Here is a 22,711-nt window from a genome sequence, read left to right as displayed (position 1 = left end):
ACAATAAATGCACAAAGAAATTGAACTCTATCCTATACAACAGACCAATATTTGAGGACTGAAACCAACTTAAATTACGTAATATTTTTTAAATTTCGGAATCAAAATAAAGAGTCTATAACTTGTACAACTACAGATAGTTGGTACATTATTGGTTGAGAAAGTCACAACACTGTTTGTGAGATAACTAATCATTTTAATCTTTACATTTATTTAAAGTATTTTCTTCTAACTTTTAACAACATGGAAAGCTATTTTTATATTTTAAAAAGCATATTTAGAAAGGGGATAACTGCAGATATCAGATATTAAATTTACAATTAAATTACAAATCCAACTTTAGTAGATAAAAATAATCTGAATGACTTTCCTGTTAAAGTTTATTTTTAATTAAATGTTATTTTACACTGGGTAAGGCATTAATTAAAGCTTTTTAGTTGCCCTCTCCTGTTTCCTGTGTAAATAATAAAAAACTTATAAACACATTTTTTACAAAAACATTTTTTTGTGAAATTCACAATTCCTGGCATTATATAAAAAGGATTAACAAAAGAAATGTAAATTGCTATTGACTATTTGTATGTGAATAAACAATTGTAAGGTGTACTATGATATAATATTAATTACGTACATGTTTTTCTTTAATAATTTTATGTTTATGTGAATAATGGTTATATGTTTAATGTATGCATAAAATAGATTGAGATTGGATATCAATAAGGTTTTTTCTTCTATTCACTCTTTTTTATCACTTAAATAACTATTTTATTTGGTGTTTAAAAATAATAGGATATTAATTAGACTTTTTTTAATCACAAATCTCTGATTTCTCTGCATGTTATTGTTGTACTTGGCTTTATTTAGGACCACCCGGTGCGGTAGGAGGCGATGTTTTAAAGTGCGTCAAGTTGTTCCTTTACATTTTCGCCTGGTAAAAGTTAAACTGCGATTCGGATCGCCGGAATCGGATCCGTTCGCTCGATTTGAGAAGGATTTTAAGCCCGTTCCATTCAGCGGCTGTTGTGTGTTAGCATATGCGTTCTGCGTTGTGGTGCAAGCAAACTCATGTGTGCCACTGGCTTGTTGGAGTTCACACACTCGTCCAACCTGTTTTACTGAGCTGCATTTCTGTCCGACTGCGCTTCCGCCATGTTGAGCTGATTCAAGTTGTAAGTGACTGCTGTGGGACCGAAGTGACAAGCCTCAGAAACTGGACCAGATAGAGTAAGGGGGCTGTTACCGCGCCGGTGACGCAGGAAAAACACACAGAAACAGACGAAAGCGTAGGATCGAGGTCTTTCCAGTTGCAGGTTTGTGTCCTGCAAAGCTGTCGCCGTTATAAGGACACGTTTATGTAATAGACGACGACACCACCATCGCTGAAGGCTGGACGTAGCCCATGAATAGGGGGGAAGTCATATCAAATTCCTGGTGAGTTGTTAGCTAACTAGCTCACTATGCTGACTGGTGATTGTTAGCTAGCCTTATGTTAGCCGTGTTGTATACACGGTAACAATACTGTATTTGGTGTTACTCGTGTCTTGTCAGTTGTTGACTTAGATTTTAATCATTGCCTTAAAATCTACGTAAATGTCAACGCGATAACACCGCAAATGTATTCTTGTTAGGTCAAGCCGATAGATTTACTGAAAGCAAGCTAGTGCTGCTAGCAATCTGCAAAAGACCTTCGATACTGACTATAAACTGAAAAGGAACATTTCCTTTTAACATCTAATGTTTACAAGTTCTAAACACGTCGATACCGCCAAGTCAGCCCCGAAACATTTTCAAACATTGCTTTTCAAAACCAATATAAAAAAATAGGCTGCTATTAAATTTACGATTTATAGTTTGGTTTCCCGAAAATGTATTTTTGTTGTGCTTCAGCTAAGTTACAACTTACGGAATACGTGACTTAGACCAGGCAGCTACATTTCAGCAAATAGACGACTCCCTTGAAACTATCATATACACCGGGATAGCTAGTTAACTTTCCGGAAATGGTTTCAAAGTAACGAATTTGTATCCGTTTGCATTTTAAAACTACACTATAATAAGAGGTCGAATAATATTATCAAGTCTCTGAACGGAACGTATTTTTTTCGACATTCACCTACTCGCAAGCTAGCGGCTAGTAGTAGTTTACACTGGTCGTTGTTAGCACGACCGCTGGTCGTTGCAAATGGCGTTGTCACATTGTTGATCAGCAAGAACGCTGGCTAAACTGGGGTAATTTGAATTTCCGTTATTATAATGAAGCGATTGAGTTGTTTATTCTCGCTCGTCAAAATATGTCGGCCACATTTGCAGGATAAATATGTTGCCAGGCCCGAGTGAATATTCGAGGCCTTCGTTCGTATGTCAGCGCAGTCAGTGAGCTTTGGACGACAAGGCCTTGACTGCTCCGCCGTCTGGGCGGATCGCTTTGCAGGCTAACCTAAACGTTGCGTTCCGCAGCTAGCTGTAGCAGGCGTTTACTGCCTAAATAATCAGCTGTTTATGGTAAGCCTATGTGCTTGTATGGCATGACACCGGGCGAATGTGGAGTATATTGTACCAGAGAAACTCAAGGGTAAATCTTTTGTTGTTGCACGACTGATGAATCGATACAATGATCATGGCTTTACCGACTTGAGATGATAGCACAAAAGCCTATATTATTGCCCCTTTCTGACGTCATTATATTGAAGAAACTTGAAAAATCGCTGCTGCATTCGTGATTTACAACATGGCAATGTCATTTTTGTGGGTGTAAAAGGTAGTGGTACCTAATTTTCTTTTCTAAATGTAATATGGAGGATGAGAATGGTGTGCCGGCTTTATTTATTTGGAAATGATTTCTACATTATTTTATTCTTTTGCCTTTTGCGATATTTTCTTGTAGTGCTTATGAATTTCAAGGTCTCTTCTGTCAGTTTGGTTTCCTGGGTTGACATAAATCGTATCACATATTTTTCATCAATGCCAGACACGACCTCACTCTACAACTTTGTTATTGCACAAGGGTGTCAGAGCTCTGTTTCAAAAGGGAAACCGTTTCAGAATATTTAGCATTTTCATATACCATACCACCTTTATTTAACTGCTTGATGACAAGCATGGTTGACTATTTTATTATTTGATTAGAGCACATCTAGACTACAAAGTAATGCAAAAAATTGGGATTATTGTGGACCTGCAAATTGACCTTTAAATACATGACAAAGTATTGCAGTTTGTGCTGGATCAAATAACATTTGGCTTTAAACCATTTGAAATATACTTGAAAACCAGTGTAGCAGAAGCTTGTCTTAATGGTATACAGTTTAAAGTTTTCTGTCTAATGTACAAGAATAGAGGAGTATCAATTCATTTTAATAACGGTTCGATTCATATCATAAATTGTAGTATTTTGGTTCATTTTGAACAAATTGATTCACTGGCCTAAAATGGATCCAGGACATATTTAGCCAAAACTTGGCACAGTGTAACTCGGACATAAATACCTGGTAATGGACAGTGCAGGTGAAGTATTCCAGATTTCTTGTATTTCTTGCTAGATAATAAAGTGTAAATTAAATATGTGTGCAAACAAGTAAACAAGAAATCCAAATAGCAAATCCATTTACATTTTAGTTTCCTATAAAGTGTAGCCCACTGTTGTTTTTCCACATCAAATTAATCTAAAGAGAACATTCTACCACACTGTATGGTCACGTCTTTGTAAAAGTCAGTGTTTCCACACATTAACCTGTAATGATGGCTCGTAGGTTTTTGCTGTCATCACAAGTGTGTTGTCCGCTGTGATGATACCTGGTCATTTTTGCATTGTATAATAAACCTACAGTACCTCAATCCAAATGAAATTTTCCAAATTTCGATTACAATTGATTTATTTTATTTTGAAATGATTTTATATTTGTTTAGGTCGACTCGATTAACAAATTGCCTCAGACAAATCGATCTGATTGAATCGTAGGAACGTAAATCAATTTATCGATTAATCGTTACACCGCCATGGCGAGATGATTGGCTTGTGGTAAGAAGAGAGTTCCTAACTAAAAGCTGTTGCCAATTTACTACCACCCAACATTTAGGTTAAAATGTATATTTAGTTTAAAAAACAATTGTGACTCCATCATGAAATGCTGAGCATATCTTGTGGAATTTAGGAAAATAAATGGTATGACCAAATATTACACTTAACCGTACTGGATCAAAATACAGTGTGTTATACTATCTAGTAGGCCTGAACAAATAATCACAAATTTATCGTTATCTCGATTTGAAGCTGTCCAAGACGCATATTGTAAAAGTCGGCGAAAATCGCAATAAATGATAAACCTTAAACGTGCTAAAACAAGCCAACATGGCAACTTGATCTATTTAATGAATTGAATTAATCCCTTTATGCATTTGACCAATCAGATGGAGCCCATTTATCGCAAGTTATATCGCCATCGCAGTATTGATGATAAAATAATCGTGCAGCCATACCATCAATCATATTTTTTGTTGCTTCCAGTATAAATATTGTGATGATCATGCTTGCTTCCCCGTAATATTGTGTAAAAATACGGGAATAGGTTTAATGCTTCCTCGGTTTGGCAATCTGATTATGTGTAATGATCTCTTCCTGTGAAATATCAGATATTTTTTATTTCCTCACTTTGTTTTCTCTGATGATTAAAGATTGACAATCTTAAGTAAATCACACTTTAAATATGTAGTTTTGTGTTTTGGCAAATTACGATACAACTTATCTTGTAATGAACTGAAGGTTCTATAGCATTCCACTGAATTAGTGTACAAATACTGAGTAAACAAAACAAATTAGATGGGCTGTAAATAAACTTTTGCAACCAACATGGTTAACGTTGGATTTTACTGTAGTAGTTTCTTTTTTTTTCTCCCTCGCTGGCTTCAAAATTTAATCATAACATTTTACAAATATTTTGTTGTCCTAAAATAGAAGAAGTACTGATTTCAAAGTTGTAAAGAAGCAAATAGTAAACAGAACTATCAGTTTAATTTTTGAGGTAGATTTTCTAAAGAGAAAATAAACGTGTACGTGTAGAACAGATACGTGTTCTTTTCTTTTAGCTGAGGTTTTAGAATGGCTTTAAAAACTATGTTTAATTATGTTGATTCTTAATGCTTTTATTTATTCCTAAAAAAAATAAAGTCGGTTCAGGTGCTATTTGTGTCATGATTTTAGGGAACAGAAATGTTTTTATATATAAGAACATTCTCCTGCATTATTTGTGACTTTTTGCTTCTTTGAATATAAGATTAGGAATTTTAGTTCAAAGAAACAAAACATCTGGTACTACAATCTTTTAATAGTCACTAATTTAAATAATCTCAATATTAGGACTCCCAGATTTGTCCCTAATTGTTTGTTAGGTGAAGGCCAGCCGCTTTTAATTTGAAATCCATTTAACATATTTGTGTAGCCTAAGTGCCCATCCTTTTTATGACTTTTGGTTCTTCTCCCCTGTTCCAGGTTATGCAATGGTCTCAGCAACACATCCAGATCTCCAGGTGCTTTTGTCCCCCTCTTGTGTGTTCGGGCACTCTTCCCTCTGCTCTACAGCTGAGGTGGCTGTGATTTCCCTCCTGGCCAGCGCTCCCTAAGAGGCCAAGATTGCCAAGATCTGCCCCGTGGCGAGCATGACGGCCACCACGCGTGGCTCTCCAGTGGGGGGCAATGACAGCCAGGGCCAGGGCCAGGCACCTGATGCTCAAAGCCAGCCCCCACTGCCACAGAACCAGGTCAGTTGCAGCTTTTCATTTCACCTCTCAACTGCCCAGTACCATCAATATATGGCGGTCCTTTAATTTTTTTGTTGATTATGGAGTCATTATATGGCAGTGCTTCAAAGTTTTGTATGGTACATTTACTAATATTGCTGGTCCATAGCCAGATGCAGATGCCAATCGGGGTCAACGTGGATGGAATAAGGGAACTGAAAAGAGTTAGAAAGAGGGTGAAGGCGAGGCATCAATGAACAGAGCCTCCTGAGTGGTGTTTAAAGGGTGTGTTGTGTGTGTGTGTGTGTGTGTGTGTGTGTGTGTGTGTGTGTGTGTGTGTGTGTGTGTGTGTGTGTGTGTGTGTGTGTGTGTGCGTTTGTATTTCTACCCTTGTGGGATCCGGGACCTGAAATTTCACCCACCTCGTGGGTACCAATTTTTTCCGTGGGGACCGAAGCTCGGTCCCCACAGGCACAAGCATTGGAATCAATAGAAAAAAGCCTCCTGATATGCCTAGTGCTGTTTTTTTTGCAAAGTAAAATCGGTCCCCTGGAGATGACTTTTCATGACAAGGTGTGTTTCACCATGACATCCTAGTGGTCAGAGTGGGTATAGCAGTGTGTGACGTTGGACTAATGGGGACATTTTCCTGACAAAGTGTGTACTTTTTCAATATCATATTTTATGATTACAAATATTGAAATTACTTTTGGAAAGTGACAATATTTGTATTGTCAAACAGATATACTTAGTTGAAACAAATTATGTCATTTTTAAAGCCAGGATAACCTGGCAATTTCTACTCAAATGTCAAAGGTAAAAAAGTGAGGCTTGAGGCCTAGTCCTGAAACAACACCTTTTGGGGTCTTGTGAGGGGAAATGTGATCGTAGGAGCATCACACTTTGTACAGTAGCTAAGTACAAGGTTTTAACCATTACTGGTAAGTTTGGTAGTTCTCACTCTAAGCAGATCTGAGAAATTAAAGAAAACACCTCATCAGGAAAATCTAGGATGAGCTTATTGTAAATGTTTGCGTCTCCCTTGGTGGCCCAGTTTACGCAAGAGACTCCAAACTCTGGATGGTGCATTAGGGTAACAGCCTGATGTAATGAAAGAAGTTTCAGCCCCCCAGGTCAAAGCATTGTTCCTGTAGCCCCCTGTACCCTTGTTTCGGCCTACTCCAATTCAAGTGTGAAATCAAGATTAAAAATGCTTCCCTTTGGCCAATAAAGCCCATCTTTGACTATGTTGTATCATTCATCCCCCTGATGCAAAATAACTTTGTTGTTTGTTGCTAGCATGATGCTAAAGCTAACTATCTAACCAGGCAAACAAGCAATCTAAAATTTGGTGAACTTATTAAGCACCCCATGAGGGGCTCTCATGTGAATTTTCTCCTGTTTTTAAACAATATTGGCCCAAGGGGGCAGCTCCAAATACCTGAAAAACAGAAGTTCCAGGGTTCACAGTTTCAAAAATATATGTCTGATTGTGGCAAAACAGACGTCTCCCAGTTTGCAAACCCCTGTACAACATGTTAAAAATGTGGGTGCACAGAAACCCCTAGATATTTTTCATTCCCAAACTCCTTGGAAGAAAAATCAGGAAGACGTACACAGTTACCCCATTCTGAAAGAAAACAGCAATTCTCAAAATGTTTTTGGATGGATTTTTCCCCCACAGGCCCATTTGAACCAGTGACCAAAGCCTGGGTTAAAAATTTGAATGTAACTTAAACACCAAAGGTGTTTTTTTTCCCCTAACAGAAGGCATTTTGTTAATATCCATCCAAAAAGGGTTTTTTGTGTAGGTACAGAACACCATCCCTTCTAATGCATTAGCATTAGCATAATGCTAATGCTTATGCTAACGACACACTGCCAGAGCTCCACAACAATATCAGCTCGCTCCAGCATAAGCACCCGGAGGCATTTTACGTGGTTGCAGGAGACTTAAACCATGTAAACCTGACAGACACTTTGTTCAAGTTCCACCAGCATGGGAAATAACACTCTGGACTGTGTCCACATCAACAAAAAAGATGCACACAGAGCTGTCCCCATCCTCATTTGGGCTTCTCCGACCACATCGCAATCGTGCTGGTTCCTGTTTACTGCCCTTTCCCCAGACGCCAGGCACCAACACAGAGGACCATCACAGTGTAGCCCAATGAGACTGCCCCAGCTAACCAAGACACAGACTGGCAGGTCTTCAGAAGGCAGCTTTGCACTAGGTGGAGGAGCACCTGGAGGATTATACATCAGGTGTCCTCAGGTACATCAGGAAGTGCATGGAGAACTTCACCTGCACCATGACTGTAACGTACTATCCCAACCAGAAACCCTGGCTGAACGCAGAAGTGTAGTCTCTACTGAAAAACAGGAATGCTCCTTTCCAGTTTGGTGACCAGGTAGCACTCAGAGTAGTGAGAAGGGATCTGCACGCTGGGGTGAACAGGGCCAAGCATACCCTCAGAGGATCCAGCAACATTTTACGTCCAATAATCCCCGTAGTATGTGGAAGGGCATTAAGTGCATCACAGACTACAACACCAGAGTTGTTCCGAAGACCCCTTTCTACAAGACGCACTCAACCTTTTGTAGCGCTGCTTTGAGCTTTGAGGACTCCAACCCTGAAGAGTGGAGAAGTGAGGAAGACCATCCAGAGAATCAATCTTCACAAAGCTTCTGGACCTGACAACATCACTGGACGGGTCCTGACAGACACCAGTTCACAGAGGTGCTAACAGACATTTTCAACACCCCCCTGAAGCAGGCAGTGTTCCCTACCTGCCTGAAGACCGTAACGATCATCCCAAACTCCAAAACATCCTCAGTGACAGGTCTGACGGACTATTGGCCAGTGATCCTAGCTCCGATGGTCATAAAATGTTTTGAAAAACTGTTCATGACCCACATCACAGAATCCATTGGTGTTACCAAGGACCTGCACCAATATGCATACAGGTCAAACCGATTCACACAAGATGTCACTAGTGGTCCACACAACACTCACCCACCTAGAGAATAAGAACTCGTGTGTTTGCCTGCCCTTTGTGGAGTTCACATCAGCCTTCAACATAATCATCCCAAATACCCTCATCCATAAACTGCACACATAGGACTGTGCTTCACTCTTTGCAACTAGGTCTTGGACTTCCTGAAAGACCATAGTCTGTGAAGATCTGTGACCCCCCCCCCCCCCCCGATCACCCTCAGCACGGGCCTCCCACAGGGCTCTGTGCTAAGCCCCGTCCTGTTCACCTTGCTCACGCATGACTTCACAGCAAGTCACTCCAGCAGTCTGATTGTGAAGTTTGTAGATAACACATCTATACTTCGACGAATCACCAACAACGATGAGTCCAACTACAGGGAGGAGGTGGAGCATTAGGAGGGCTGGTGCAGAGACAACAACCTCTGCATCAATGTGAAGAAGACCAAGGAGATGATCGTGGACTTCAGGAAGGACAGTCATGCTCCTCCTCCTCCTCTTTACATCGGTGGGGCTGAGGTGGAAGTGGTTTTTAGCCTCAGGTATTTGGGTGTGCACATCTCCAACGACCTCACCTGGAGCACCAACCCATCCTGCCTGGTGAAGAAGGCACATCAGCGCCTCTATTTCCTTATTAGGCTCAAGCGTGCTGTGATTAGAATCTCAGTCCTGACCACCAATATGTGCGTAGTGGAGAGTGTCCTGACCTCCTCCATCACTGTGTGGCACGGCAACTGTTCTGTGGCAGAGAGAAAATCTCTGCAACGGCTGGCTAAAACTGTGCAGAGGACTGTGGTTTCACCTGCAGTTCACCACTGAGATCTACAAAACTGGATGCAGGAAACGAGCCTCCTGCATCCTGAAAGACCCCAGTCAGCCCTTGCACCCTCTGTTCTCCCTGCTCTTCTCAGGCAGGTAGTGACAGAGCATCAAGAGCAGGACCACAAGACTGAGGAACAGTTTCTTCCCAAAAGCAGTAAGACTGGTGGAGATTCGGCGATATTTGTATCGATTTTAAATGCTGTCAGGCTGATAATTATTTAATTATTTATGAGCGCCCTGCAGCGTTTAACTCTTGTTTTCCATGTAACCCTTGTGCTATCCTAGGCACTTTAACATTGGGAGTTGGGTCATCTAGACCCACTACATAGTGCTCTGAACCTTTTTTCTTCAATGATTTGTGATCTTCACTGGTGTCCATGGATTACATGAAATCTTTCCACCTTTATCAACCTTTGTCATGGTAGGGAGAAGAGGTCAATGTAAGGGTGGGGTCATCTTAGAATAGCATAAGGGTTAAGCCTCCGACCGCTAGTTGGCACCGAGCCTCTTTGCGCAGCTGTGATGGTGTGGCTCTACACCCCACCCCAATGAAAAGATCTCAGTGAGAAGCAACTTGTTTTTATGAGACATGAACCACGTTGACCACAGTCAACGTCACCCCCCGAAGAGGATGACATCAAATTAATGGGCCGAAAATCGTGTATTTCACACACAAAAAGATTAGTCTGAAACTGAAGTCGAAATGTTCGTCTTCCCGAGGCAACCAAATCATTAAAGGGTTGCTATGGAGATAAAATCAACAGAAAAGCCGCCATTTTGAAAAACGTGGAATTTTTGAATCATGTGATGACATATAGCTCTCACCAATGGAGCAATGTCTTTTTCTGAGTCAGTTGATGATACTGATCCCTAAGCTAGCACTTTTAGCCACATTAGCATAACTAGCATAGTTAGCATTATTAGCATTTTGAGCAATGTGTTTTTCAGAGAGAGTTGATGATGCTGATCTCAATGCTAGCACTTTTAGCCACATTAGCATAACTGGCATTGTTAGCCTAATTAACATTTTGAGCAATGTGTTTTTCAGACAGAGGTGATGGTGCTGATCGCTATGCTTGCACTTTTTGCCACATTAGCGTAGCTAGCTTAGTTAGCATAATTAGCATTTTGAGCAATGTGTTTTTCTTAGAGAATTGATGATGGTGATCGCAATGCTAGCACTTTTAGCCATATTGGCATAGCTAGTATAGTTAGCATAATTAGCATATGCAGCTTTGACTAGCCTTGATCAAAGGTGGGTGATGAGGGCGGTGAGGCTGGGGAGGGCGGTAAGAGCGGCGGTTGTGCTTAGAGTTGGGCGTGGAAGGCAGATTGCGTCTGCTATACCATGCTATACAACGCTGGTTGCGGCTTTAATTTTTACTTAGGATGGGCACCAAACCCATCCTACCATTGCAACAACACATCATCAGTTGGGTGGTTTGGGGACCACAGGATTTCCTCTCTGCTCTGTGCACATGATATTGTCCTGTTGGCTTCATCGAGCCAGGACCTACAGCATGCATTGGGGTGGTTTGTGGCCGAGTGTGAAGCGGCTGGGATGAGGGTCAGCACCGCCAAACCAAATCCCTAGATCTCGACCGGAGAAAGGTAGTTTGCCATCTCTCGGTGGGTGGAGTGTCGCTGCCCCAGGTGGAGGAGTTTAAATATCTTGGGGTCTTGTTTAAGAGTGAGGGAAGATCGGAGTGTAAGATTGATTGGCAGATCGGAGCAGCGTCCGTAGTTATGTGGTCGCTGTATCAGTCTGAAGAGAGCTAAGCCAAAGAGCAAAGCTCTTAATTTACTGGTCGATCTTCATTCCAATACTCACTTATGGTCATGAGCTCTGGGTCATGACCCAAAGAACCAGGGCCCGAATACAAGTGGCTGAAATGAGCTTCCTCTGTGGGTTCACACTGTGGGGTGAGAAGCTTGGTCACCTGCGGAGAGCAGGTGACCAAGAGTATAACCACTTCTCCTCCACATTGAAGGAAGCCAGTTGAGGTAGCTCATGCGTGTAGTCCGAATGCTTCCTGGACGCCTCCCTGGGGAGGTGTTCTGGAACTGAATCACTGGGCAGAGGCCCCGGGGAAGACCCAGGACACGTTGGAGAGACTACATCTCAATGCCGCGGGGTCCCCCCAGAGAAGCTGGAGGAAGTGAGCTCTTTGTCTGGTTATCTTTGCTTAGACTCCTGCCCTCGTGACCCGATCCCGGAAAAGAGGAGGAGGATGGATGGATGGATGGATTGATGGATGGATGGATGGATACATACCGAACCGAAACTCTGTGCCATGTTGCTGCCAGTATCAAATAAAAACACAAATTGGGGATAAGAACGGGTGGAGCAGAGCCTCTGACCAGCAAATGCATGGAGCATCATCCAAAATGCTGTTGGCAAAGCCTGTCAAAGTGCAGACTGTCACGTAAATAAAGCATCTTAGGCACATTAAAGCACTCTCCTTCATCCTGTCATGATGCCTCATCATCACACTTTTTTTGTTTTCTGGAAAGAATTTATGTTTTTATTTTCCTTTATTTTTGAAGCACCGTTCAGGCTCCTGAACCGTTTAAAAGTAAGAAACTAAATTAAGCAATGTTGAAAATAAACAGCATTTATTTCCTCAATCAGCCTTTTAGGGCCTTATTGGTTTAGCAACATCCATTCCATTTTTATTCTTACCATTTTTATTCTTTCTTATAGAAGAATATTTTGTTTTGGAAATCAAACAATGTTGACTGTGCCCTTTATATATTTTAAGTTACCAAAATAAAAGCACTATGAATTTGCTTGGGTAAAAGCAACTTATATATTATATACAGTTGCAGGGCTTAACATTGTGCTAATCAAATAAATTGAATTTTACACTTTTATTCTAATGAAAGATGTATTACTCTTGTTTATCTGCTTATTTAATATAATAATATCCTATTTTCTATTTGCGATTACGTAGGATTTGCTGTGTAAATTAGGGTTCTTAATTACTCTTTCATTTTACCCCCCACCTTAGTAGCTGGCATAACACATAAATTCTTCCCTGTGAGATTATTAAAGTTTGATTTCTGCATTTATTTATAAACAAAACAAACTTTTTAATGATTACACAAGTGAATATAGGTGCTGTAGTAAAGCTGAGGCACCCATATAGTAAATAGTTGCCAGTTCCTGACTTTTCGGGTTCCCACCGTGACTATCCCCCTCCCCCACCAAGACTGAGAGAAGGGTGAGCAGAGCAAAGCCACACCCGTTCAGCTCCACAGGTGCATCGTCTCCCTCTCAGCTCAGGCAGCAGTGCAGACAGCTAACCCAGTGGAGTCTCAGAACGGCAAGGATTTTTCATGGAATCTAGGTAAGTCTCATCAAAACTTTTTAAAAACAGACAGTAAATGACTTTGAGACATATTTAGTCCGTCTAGGCATGCTTTTCTCCGGTGGAAATGCTCGAGAGCCGAGCACATGGCGATGCTAGCTAGCTCGGTCCTTTGAAGCTAACGCAGCATGTGCTTGTGGGGAAGCTAGCTTTCCAAATGATTTTGGTCAGGCTGTTACAGATCCTAAATACATTTTAAATGTAATTTATTGACGTGTGGCCTTAAATGTATTAATTTGTCTTAAATTCTGTGAGTTAACCCCCCCCCCCCCCCTTCGCGCTGCGCCAATCTTGCTGCTTGCCGTTTGTGCAAAAGTGTTGATAATTTTGATGCTCCAGCAAAAGCATCGTAGTCACGTCTGCATGTCTGGGATCATTACATCGTTTAGATATTCTTCGTACCGGGATCAAAGCTCCCGCTGCAGGAGCTCCGTCTGAGTCATGTGACCCAGTCTCACTGTCCCGCATTAACCCGAGAGGGTAAAACTAGAATAGTTAGAGGATCTCATTTTTTTCCTCTTGATGAAAATAAGAAAAATATCAAAGTTTAGGAGGCCCGACCGAAATTTAATGCTTCATCAGTTTGACATGTTCTTACATTTAATGCTTGTATGTATGCTTGCTTAGATAAACATGATGTTCATGGTCTTTGTAAATATGATTTATATATTTTAAAATGATCTTTAAAAGGTCTTAAAGTCTTAAATTTAACTTTTTAAAATCTGTAACCATCTTGGTAGTGTTTTTTTTTTTTTCATTTGAAAATGCTTACCAATTTGATTTACTTTGGTTAATTTGTTTGTTTGTTTTAAAACCAGGATCACTTCAGTATTTTGTGGTCTTGTTCTTTAGAGCTAAACAAAAAATGTATGACACCATGGTGCCCTGTTGTACGGTAATCAAGTGACTTTAAAAAGTATTTCTGGTGCCAACATTTAGTAATATTTTGATCATGTCTTTTGTTTAAAACTCGAGTCCCGCTTACATGTTTTTATACTTTTGCTTCCTGGTTGGTTTATGGTGCAGTAGTAAATAATTGAGCACATTTAGTACTGAGCATTTATCTAAATACTTTAAATCAAAAACTCAGGAAGGTCCAAAGCTAATGTTCATTTTGTGAACCTCATCTGCACAGACCCACTGCTGCGTCATCATTAAGATAATTGTGTAAAGTAAACTTTGTTTATATAATAGTTTATCAGTAAGGACATTTTTTTAGCTGAGTCTGTCTTTCATCTGAGTGTTTAATTAAACAACCTTTCTGTGTTTGATTCTTAGAAGAACCTTCAGATTTAAAAAGCGTGTGAAGATGCTTAGGGAGCAAAAGAAAAGGTGCCAGAAGAGGTACACAGAGGGCCTGAAGACCAAACATCCACCTGTGCAGGTAAAGTTTTTTTGCCACTGTTTTCAGTATACTATTTATTGGGATCAAAATACTTATTTATAGTAGATTTCTTCTTTGTAACAAGATTCTTTAAAAAATTCACATTGCAAAATAATTTATCATCTCCTTTTTAATAATGTAATATCTATTAGATGTGAAAGCATTGGTTAGCACATTTCTGCTAAACTGATGTAAACGAGTAATGTCATTTGTGTCCCCTTTATAGCCCTCTGTATCCACTGAAAGCTGCAGCTCCTTGGTTGGATCTTCAGACATCCCAGAAAGAGAAGATGCTGTTGGCAATAGCTGGGTAAGTGTCAAAAAGAACGGTGTTTTTTACCCTATGTTAACTGTTATGAAATTCCTGCTTGCCAGAAATAAATAGCCTGCTAAATTCCTTGGGTGGGGGGAAAAATAAAAATGTGGTTAAAAGTAAAACTGCAAAGATTTAACTTGTAGAGTTTTAATTCATAAATCAGTTAAATATCTTAAAATGTAGATATTTAATTTAGTGAAAAATTAAATCCAACATGTGATTAAACTTGTGCAGTTTTAATTTGTACCTTTTTAATTTTAAAAAGTAAAAATAATCTATGAAGGAATTGGAACCAGACACCAACACCACTGCCTGTGTCCAACGAGAACAGTCAGATACAGATGAGCCAGAGGTTCCTCCCCTGACAAGAACAGACAGTGTATTTGTAAGTATTTATCATGGAATCCAGCCAATATCAAATACTTTTGTCAATGTTTTTATCAATAGGGCTCAGAATCTTTATCATCAAACTTTGCCTTAGACCAGGGGTGGGCAAACTTTCTGACTTGAGGGCCACATTGGGTTCTAAAGTTTGATAGAAGAGCCGGACCAGGAGCAGATGCCAGGAGTGAGAATGAAATAATATGGAATCTGGATGAAAGCACTTTTCAAGCAAAATTATATTTTACAACATTTTAGAGTTTTTAGGTTAAAACTTTTGTTTTCATTTTAGAGCCAATTACACTAACAGCTTGATGTATGTTGTGAAAACTCAGAGAAATGCTCCATTCATGTGGTGTTTGAATGATCATGAGAATGAAAAAAAAAAACACATATTCAAACACCACATGGATGATAAAGCGGAGCCCCCAAACCTTTTCTTATGAGGGCCACAATAAGTCTTTTTTCTTTAAAACTTTAAGCTTCTTTATTTTATTGTGAAGCCCTATAATAAAGTTTTATTAATTCATGATCCTTTTAATACAACAAATAACACTATTTATGAAATAAAAAATAACCAAATTACTCTCTGTGATTTTCAAAGACAAAAAGTCAGGAAACAATATGCTGATACATTAAAAAGAAAAAAACAATGAATAGTGGATCCTCTCCCGTCTTCGTCCCGCTGAGACTTTGAAGCTGCAGCTCCTCACACGTCTCATAGTTTGCTCTAATACTGAGCAGCTGTGTCCTGCATGTCGTTTTCTTATCCAGTAATAATGAAAAAAGCAAATTTATCTGTCTTCTGCTGCAGCTAATCGTATATCTGCGTTACCTTTTCACCAGTACAGAGTTCTTCGTTTTTTGCAGGAGTTATGTTCTGAAAATAACCGTGATCTGTGAAATCCACGGAGTTTGGTTACTTACAGACGTTTTTTTATGGTAGTTAAACTTCTCACTGCCTTAATACACTTTTCTCACACAGACATGAACATTTTCACCTTTTCTCTTGTTTAAATTCTCAAACCTTCATAGAAATTAGGTCCAGGATCTTAGAATGAAAACAAAAATTTCTGTAGATCTAAAGCGCTCTGCCTTTCTGTACAGGAGACATGGAGATTGACTGACAGGGTCTTCAGCCAATCAGGACACAGAACAGGGTGTTTAAAAAAAGCAGCATAATCGATCTAAAAGAATGAGCTAAACTGGGAAAGATGAACTGTGACGTAGAAAGGGAAGACTGTCTTCTGCTCTATTTGACAGATTTTTAGAGGGTTTCAGGTTGGAGCTCAGACTGCAGTAGGGGGGAAGAAAATGTCACTTCTAAAATGGGCAGATAAAAAAAAACATGGGTCTCTGATATTGTTCAATGGGCCGTACCAAACATGGAGGCGGGCCGGATCCAGCCAGCGGGCCGCAGTTTGCCCACCCCTGCTTTAGACTGAACTCTTAACTTTTATAAAATATTATTTACAAAGTAGTGTATTACAATTTAAAATGAAAAACTTGTTTCTTTTCTCCAGCTCACTAAAGACTACTTTACCAAGCATGCCATGGTTCAAGATCTGTCAGACGTCCCCTCAAGCTGCATAGAAACTAAAAAAGCAGTAGCCTGCAGAGACTTTCGGCTAGCAGACAGATTGTGAGGATAATTATTTACTGACGGAGTTTTTTTAAATGTGTTTTTAGCTTTTGTTTATTTTTCTGATGGCCTGCAATCTACCCTGCTCATTACGTTAATGAGCACTCCATTTTAACACTTGTTCTATTCTGTTTTTACAGGGACTTCGGGACTTCAACATCTTCAACAAAACATCAAATGGAGTCGAGGAGTGAAGACAGTGAATGTGGTATTACACCCCCCCCCCCTTCTAAATTTAATCTTTTTATACAAGCGTTCCCAGTTGAGTTTTAATCGTGAAATCGACTATTTTAGCCAAAATCACTAAACCTATTTTGCTTTAAAGACAAAAACAAAACCTAACAGAGTAGTGTGATGTCGCACACAGGGAGTTCCATCTTGCCCTGATGGCTAAAATCTGGCTCAAAACTGTCTGGCAGGATTGATCCAATATTGCTTGTCATTATTTTTGCCCCACTAATATTAGCGTGAGGCTATAAGCTCGTGCTCGCACAAACGGCTATCTGTGACAGGGAGGGGAAGTAAGCCCAGTATTGTATTTCTAATGAACCACTGCCTATGGTCTTAAAAAATGTCTTAAAAAAGCAACACAGCTTTTGGATCTTGGCTAAAAACTGCACAATCATAATTAGGAGATCACTTTTAACGATTTTGACAAAAGAAAAAAAAATGCATGTCTATGAAGACTCTCATTTATCCAGGTTGATTCCATTTCCACATCATAGTACAGGGTCGGGCAATTATTTTAAGTCGCATTGGGCCACATTGGGTTATAAAATTGGATAGAAGGGCCGGACCAGGAGCAGATGCGTGGAGTGAAAATGATTTAACATGGAATGTAGATGAAAACATTTGGATTGAAAATTATATTCTAAAACAGAATATTCTAGAGTTTTTAGTTTAAAACTTTTGTTCCCATTTTAGATCTCTATTTTATTGTGAAGCCCTTTGGTACCTTCAAGGAGTTGTAAAGTGTTGTATGAATAAAGTTTCATTCATTCATGATCCTTTTAAGAAAATAAATAACATTATTTATGAAATAAAACCATGACCAAACAACACTATCTATGATTTTCAAAGACAAAAATTCAGGAAAAATATACTGACATTTAAAAACAAAAACAATAAATGATGGATCCTCTCTCGTCATAATTCCTCAGAGACTTTGAGCTCATCTTGCGTCTCACAGTTTGGGCAGCTGCGCTTTCTGTTTTCATCCAGTAATACAGAAAAAGCGAATTTATCTGTCTTCTGCTGCAACTACACATATATCTGTGTTACCTTTTCACCACTACAGAGTTCCCTCCTTTATTGCAGGAGTTTCGTTGTAAAAATAATCGGTGAAATCCACGGAGAATGATTACAGACGTTTTAAATTTATGGTAGTAAAACTCCTCACTGCCTAAATACACTTTTCGCAGACAGACATGAACATTTTCACCATTTTCTCTTGTTTAAATTCTTAAACTTTCATAGAAATTAGGTCCAGGATCTTAAAATGAAAACAAAGATCTGATCACGATCAAAGATTTCTATAGATCTGAGAGCTGCGCGTTTCTGTACAGGAGTTGAGGCACGGACTGGGGAGATTGATTGACAAGGTCTCCAGCCAATCAGGACACAGAACAGAGCGCACTGTTTAAAAAAGGCAGCATGATCGCTCAGATATAATGAGCTAAACCGGGAAAGATGAAATGCGACGTGGAAAGAGAAGACTGTCTTCTGTTCTATTTGACAGTGATTTTAAAGGTTTTCAGGTAGAACACAGACTGCAGAAGGTGGAATAAAATGTCAGATCTTGATCGTGTGGCCAGATTAAAAAAAAAGTGTGTTCGGCGGGCCGGACCAAAGATGGAGGCGGGCCGTATCCAGCCCGCGGGCCGTAGTTTGCCCACCCCTGTCATAGTAGTAGGTTTAGGGGCTGTCATCTGGACTTGGTTTTTAAAGTTAGAAAACGTTTCACCTCTTATCCAAAAGGCTTTGTCAATTCTGACAGAAAGCTAAACCTACTACTATGAAAGAAAATAAATGTACAGTCAGGACCATAAATATTTGGACAGAGACACATTTTTTTCCAATTTAGTTTCTGTACATTACCACAGTGAATTTTCAATAAAACAACTCGGATGCCATTGAAGTGCAGACTTTCAGCTTTTATTCCATGGGTTGAACAAAAAGATTGCAGAAAAATGTGAAAAACTAAAGTTTTTTTTTTTAAACACCACCCCATCATTTCATGGGCTCGTTAGTCATTGGACAAATGAAATAACTGCAAACCAAATGGTCATTCCTCATATTTGGTAGAAAAGCCTTTGTTGGCGATGACAGCCTGAAGTCTTGAACTCATGGACATCAGCAGATGCTGGTTTTCTCCTTCTGAATGCTCTGCCAGGCCTTTACTGCAGCGGCAAACAGTTGCTGTTTGTCTGTGGGCCTTTCTGTCTGAAGTTTAGTCTTCAACAAGTGAAATGCTGCTCAATGGGGTTAAGATCAGGTGACTGACTTGGCCATTCAAGAATATTCCACTTCTTTGCTTTAATAAACTCCTGAGTTGCTTTGGCTGTATGTTTTAGGTCATTGTGCATCTGTATTATGAAACGCCGCCCAATCAGTTTGGCTGCATTCACCTGGAAGAGATTGTGTTTAAAAAATGCTTTCGTTTTTCACATTTTCATGCAATCTTTTTGTTCAATCTATGGAATAAAAGCTGAAAGTCTGCACTTCCATGGCATCTGAGTTGTTTTATTTAAAATTCACTGTGGTAATTGACAGAAACTAAATTAGAAAGAATGTGTCTCTGTCCAAATATTTGTGGTCCTGACTGTAGTTGAAGCTGGACTTGAAGAGCTGCTTCACAGTGCTTCCATGGCTGTTGTGTATGTGCCATTAGGGCATGGGTCTTTAATATTGACATTTTCTCAATTCAGGGAAGACAAAAAGTGTATGATTGTCATTTTAAAATAACCATATTGTTCATACAATGAACAGGACTCAAGACTGAAGAACGGACACGGCAGTGAAAAAGTCTAAAAGTCTAAGAAGCGACCCTTACAAACAGGTATGCTTCCTACATGTTACACTTTTAAAAGTTTCTTAAAAATGGCACAAACTATGTTTTCTAACAACCATTTTTAAGGGAGGGGGGTATTATTTATTATTACATTTCTTGCTTATAGCATATGTAGTTCAAAGATAAAATGTTACTAATAATTGTGCACAAGAGGTACATGTCATCAAAACTGTCTAAATCAGACTTTGAAACATCTCACTGCCAACATTGAAAGACTTGAGTTTCATGAAATTGTCTTATGTCAGCTTTCAATGAAAATGTGAGGTTGTGTGGTTCTTGTTGGGTTTTTAATTAAAATGTTTTCAAAAATGGAGCCCATGGTTTCTACACAGCAGAGAGACTAAGGCATCGATACTGCTGAGACGGGTAACTTTGCACAATACAGAATCATTTCTAACTACACCAGCAACGTGGCTCTGATACTTTATTTCCTTCTTTCAACACAAGATAAGAAAATCTATTTCTGTGGGCTTTCTTTTCTAATGAACATCTGACATTTAGTTAACACTGTTACAAGTAGTCAGACGTTTTCCTGAGCTTTTGATATATATCGTAGCATCTCCTTAGTTTTTGTAAATAAGAAATGCTCATTACCTTGAATCTGGTCTAATCACGTTTTGTACGTTGGTGACTTATAACATTTTTCCTTTCTTTTTCTAAGGAGCTTAAAAAAAAAGGACCTGGTCTTCAGCAGAGTGCCGAGCATTGGAAAAAATTTTAGGAACCTGCATTGAAGGTGGGAGGGTACCAGGAAAAAATGTCTTTCCTGCATAGAAGCTTCGCAGAGGGAGCTGGAAGGACGAACATGGCAGGCAGTCAAGTTTTTTGTTAGGAACAAAATCACAGCACTGAGGCGGTATAGTTCAAAAAGACGTTAGTTTTTGTTAGTTAGAAAGATGTGATTCAACTTTATTTTGTTTTCTTTAATTTAAACCAGTGCTTGTAAATCTAAGTTCCAAATTTAAGCTTCAGACACATGCACTTATTTATCTTAGTGACCTTTTTTTCCGGAAGCACTTAATTTTCATTTGAAGCACGTGTATCGGTCAAAGGTGACCTTTTAATTTCTGAAGCACTTAATTTGTATTTAAAACATATGTATAGGTCAAAGGTGACCTTTAATTTCTGAAGCATTTTATTTGTATTTGAAACAATTGTATAGGTCAAAGGTGACTTTTTTTTCCTGAAGCACTTGATTTCATTTTGTAATTTTTTGACAGGTCAAATGTCACTTTGTTTTTATAAAGCACTTAATTTGAGTTCAACAGGTCTTTGTTTTCTGGTTAAATCTGTGTTTACGTTGTGGAACTCCAGGCCTTTAGGGCTGATGTCGTTTTAGTTTTCCAGATCTTTTTGCTCTACCCCCTTCCGATCCGCTGCCCCGGTGATTCCAGTCAGTTAAAAGTAGGAAAGGGAAAACGAGGGGGAGCCCTAATTTTTGTTTTCCACCAACTCCTGCTTTTGATTGACTGAGCTCACCTGGCCCAGTAGATCAACAGGAAGTAGAAGAAGAAAATCTGGAAAACAAGCAGGATGTCAACACTCCAAACCTGGAGTTCAACAGCCCTGCAGTAAGTGTGTGATAGAACGTTTAACGGGTCAAAGGGAACCTTGTTCTGTCCAACAGCAGTATATTTAGTTTTATAGATTGGTAACTATAAATAAATTGCCCATGTCTCTTATTTGCTGTTCGCAGTTTCCTTCATAACAAACATATTTTGACAGTGAATGATGCCTTGCATGTTTGGTAAATGACTATTAGTCAGGAAGTGTGAAATGAGTACTACAATCCCAATTGCCTTAGTTACAGAGCTGTTAACCAAAGTTAGAGTAACTACTGTTGTATGGGTGGTCCCCATGGGAAACCAAAATTCAGGTTTATTTTTCATGTTAGTGTTTTCAGTATTTGAAATGACAACACTCCTTGAAAAAAAATTACATTATTTTAGCAGTTAAAACCATCTCAGAAAACCTTGTAGAAAAGGTGGATCCCACCAGGAGGGTCCTAGTCATGGGACCTCACGGGGTAAGAAATACGGGTATGTGTGTGTGTGTGTGTGTGTGTGTGTGTGTGTGTGTGTGTGTGTGTGTGTGTGTGTGTGTGTGTGTGTGTGTGTGTGTGTGTGTGTGTGTGTGTGTGTGTGTGTGTGTGTGTGCGTGTGTGTGTGTGTGTGTGTGTGTGTGTGTGTGTGTGTGTGTGTGCACGTGCAGGCCTGTGGTGGTTAGAGATGAGACGTGAGAGGCAAGCTGCCTATGTAGGTCAGCCAAGCAGAAGGAGCCTTCAACACACACTCCCACATTTTATGTTTCAGTTTTGCCTTTTTTCTTGATGATGCATATCCCTCCTTTATTCCCTTAGCTGCTCACATTGCTACTGATGGTTATGTATACTAATTTTACAGGGAGGGCAGGGAAAATGCATAGCTTTGGTGCTCAAATGCACCATTATGGGTTCTTGTCTTTATGGCTCATCTTGTAGTTTACGTGTAAATGTCGATGAGGGTTGTCATTCATCCAGGTGTTTTGAAATTGAGTCAAAGACTTATCGTCTTCCTCATCAATCTGATGAAGCTACTTGGGTGAGAAACGAAATGTTTCAAGGAGAGAAGACTATGAAACCAGACGCCATGACTCCACTTCAAGACATACGTGTAACGGTGGAATAGAGACTTTCAGGCGGTACATTCACAAACATTGAGGCATGACAGGACCTATGACATGTCCAAGGAAGTTTTAAGAGTGCAGACCTCTTTTGTCTTGTATTTTATGTGTTCGTAGTCACCAGAACAACAGACACACTACCTGGAATCTAGAATAGGAACTCTTTGCTCTGGCATATGTTGGTATAGAAACATGAGACATGAAAGCAGCTCAAGTTTCACACTCAGTTTTATTGGTAGACTGTTTCAACTTGATCCTATACTTCTCTACCTTTTTCAGACTCACGGCACAAAACTGTATTAGCATTTTGAAGTTGGTAAAATAAGATAGTTTAAT

At 39.5% G+C, this 22,711-nt stretch overlaps 2 protein-coding genes across 16 annotated transcripts in view; both read left to right on the top strand.

Annotated features, from left to right (window-relative positions):
* Positions 1 to 883: 883 nt before the first annotated feature.
* usp9 (ubiquitin specific peptidase 9) overlaps positions 884 to 22,711 on the top strand; it is a 54,955-nt gene continuing 33,127 nt past the window's right edge. For all 8 annotated transcript variants that reach the window (XM_023950530.2, XM_078939691.1, XM_023950529.2 and 5 more), the window contains exons 1-2: positions 884 to 1,431; positions 5,486 to 5,754. In XM_023950530.2, coding sequence (XP_023806298.1) covers positions 5,653 to 5,754 — 102 coding nt within the window. In that variant the 5' untranslated portion in view covers positions 884 to 1,431; positions 5,486 to 5,652. The remainder of the gene's footprint in view (positions 1,432 to 5,485; positions 5,755 to 22,711) is intronic.
* LOC144988777 (uncharacterized) lies at positions 12,758 to 21,396 on the top strand. Of its 8 annotated transcripts, none has more exons than XM_078939695.1 (8): positions 12,758 to 12,900; positions 14,200 to 14,305; positions 14,532 to 14,615; positions 14,905 to 15,006; positions 16,526 to 16,644; positions 16,785 to 16,852; positions 19,633 to 19,702; positions 20,376 to 21,396. In XM_078939695.1, exons 1-7 carry the CDS (start codon positions 12,890 to 12,892, stop codon positions 19,662 to 19,664), a joined length of 522 nt encoding a protein of 173 aa, XP_078795821.1. In that variant the 5' UTR covers positions 12,758 to 12,889; the 3' UTR covers positions 19,665 to 19,702; positions 20,376 to 21,396. The 8 variants fall into 8 exon arrangements, 5 of the variants coding, with proteins under 5 accessions (XP_078795821.1, XP_078795819.1, XP_078795822.1 ...); XR_013652804.1 differs by having other exon boundaries at positions 12,759 to 12,900; positions 14,887 to 15,006; XR_013652803.1 differs by lacking the exon at positions 16,526 to 16,644.

Source organism: Oryzias latipes, chromosome 21 (assembly GCF_053564925.1).
Source record: "Oryzias latipes strain Hd-rR chromosome 21, Olatipes_Hd-rR_3.1".
Taxonomy (NCBI): Eukaryota; Metazoa; Chordata; class Actinopteri; order Beloniformes; family Adrianichthyidae; genus Oryzias; species Oryzias latipes.
The sequence above is the reverse complement of the archived record's forward strand: the minus strand, read 5'-3'. Positions and strand labels throughout refer to the sequence as shown.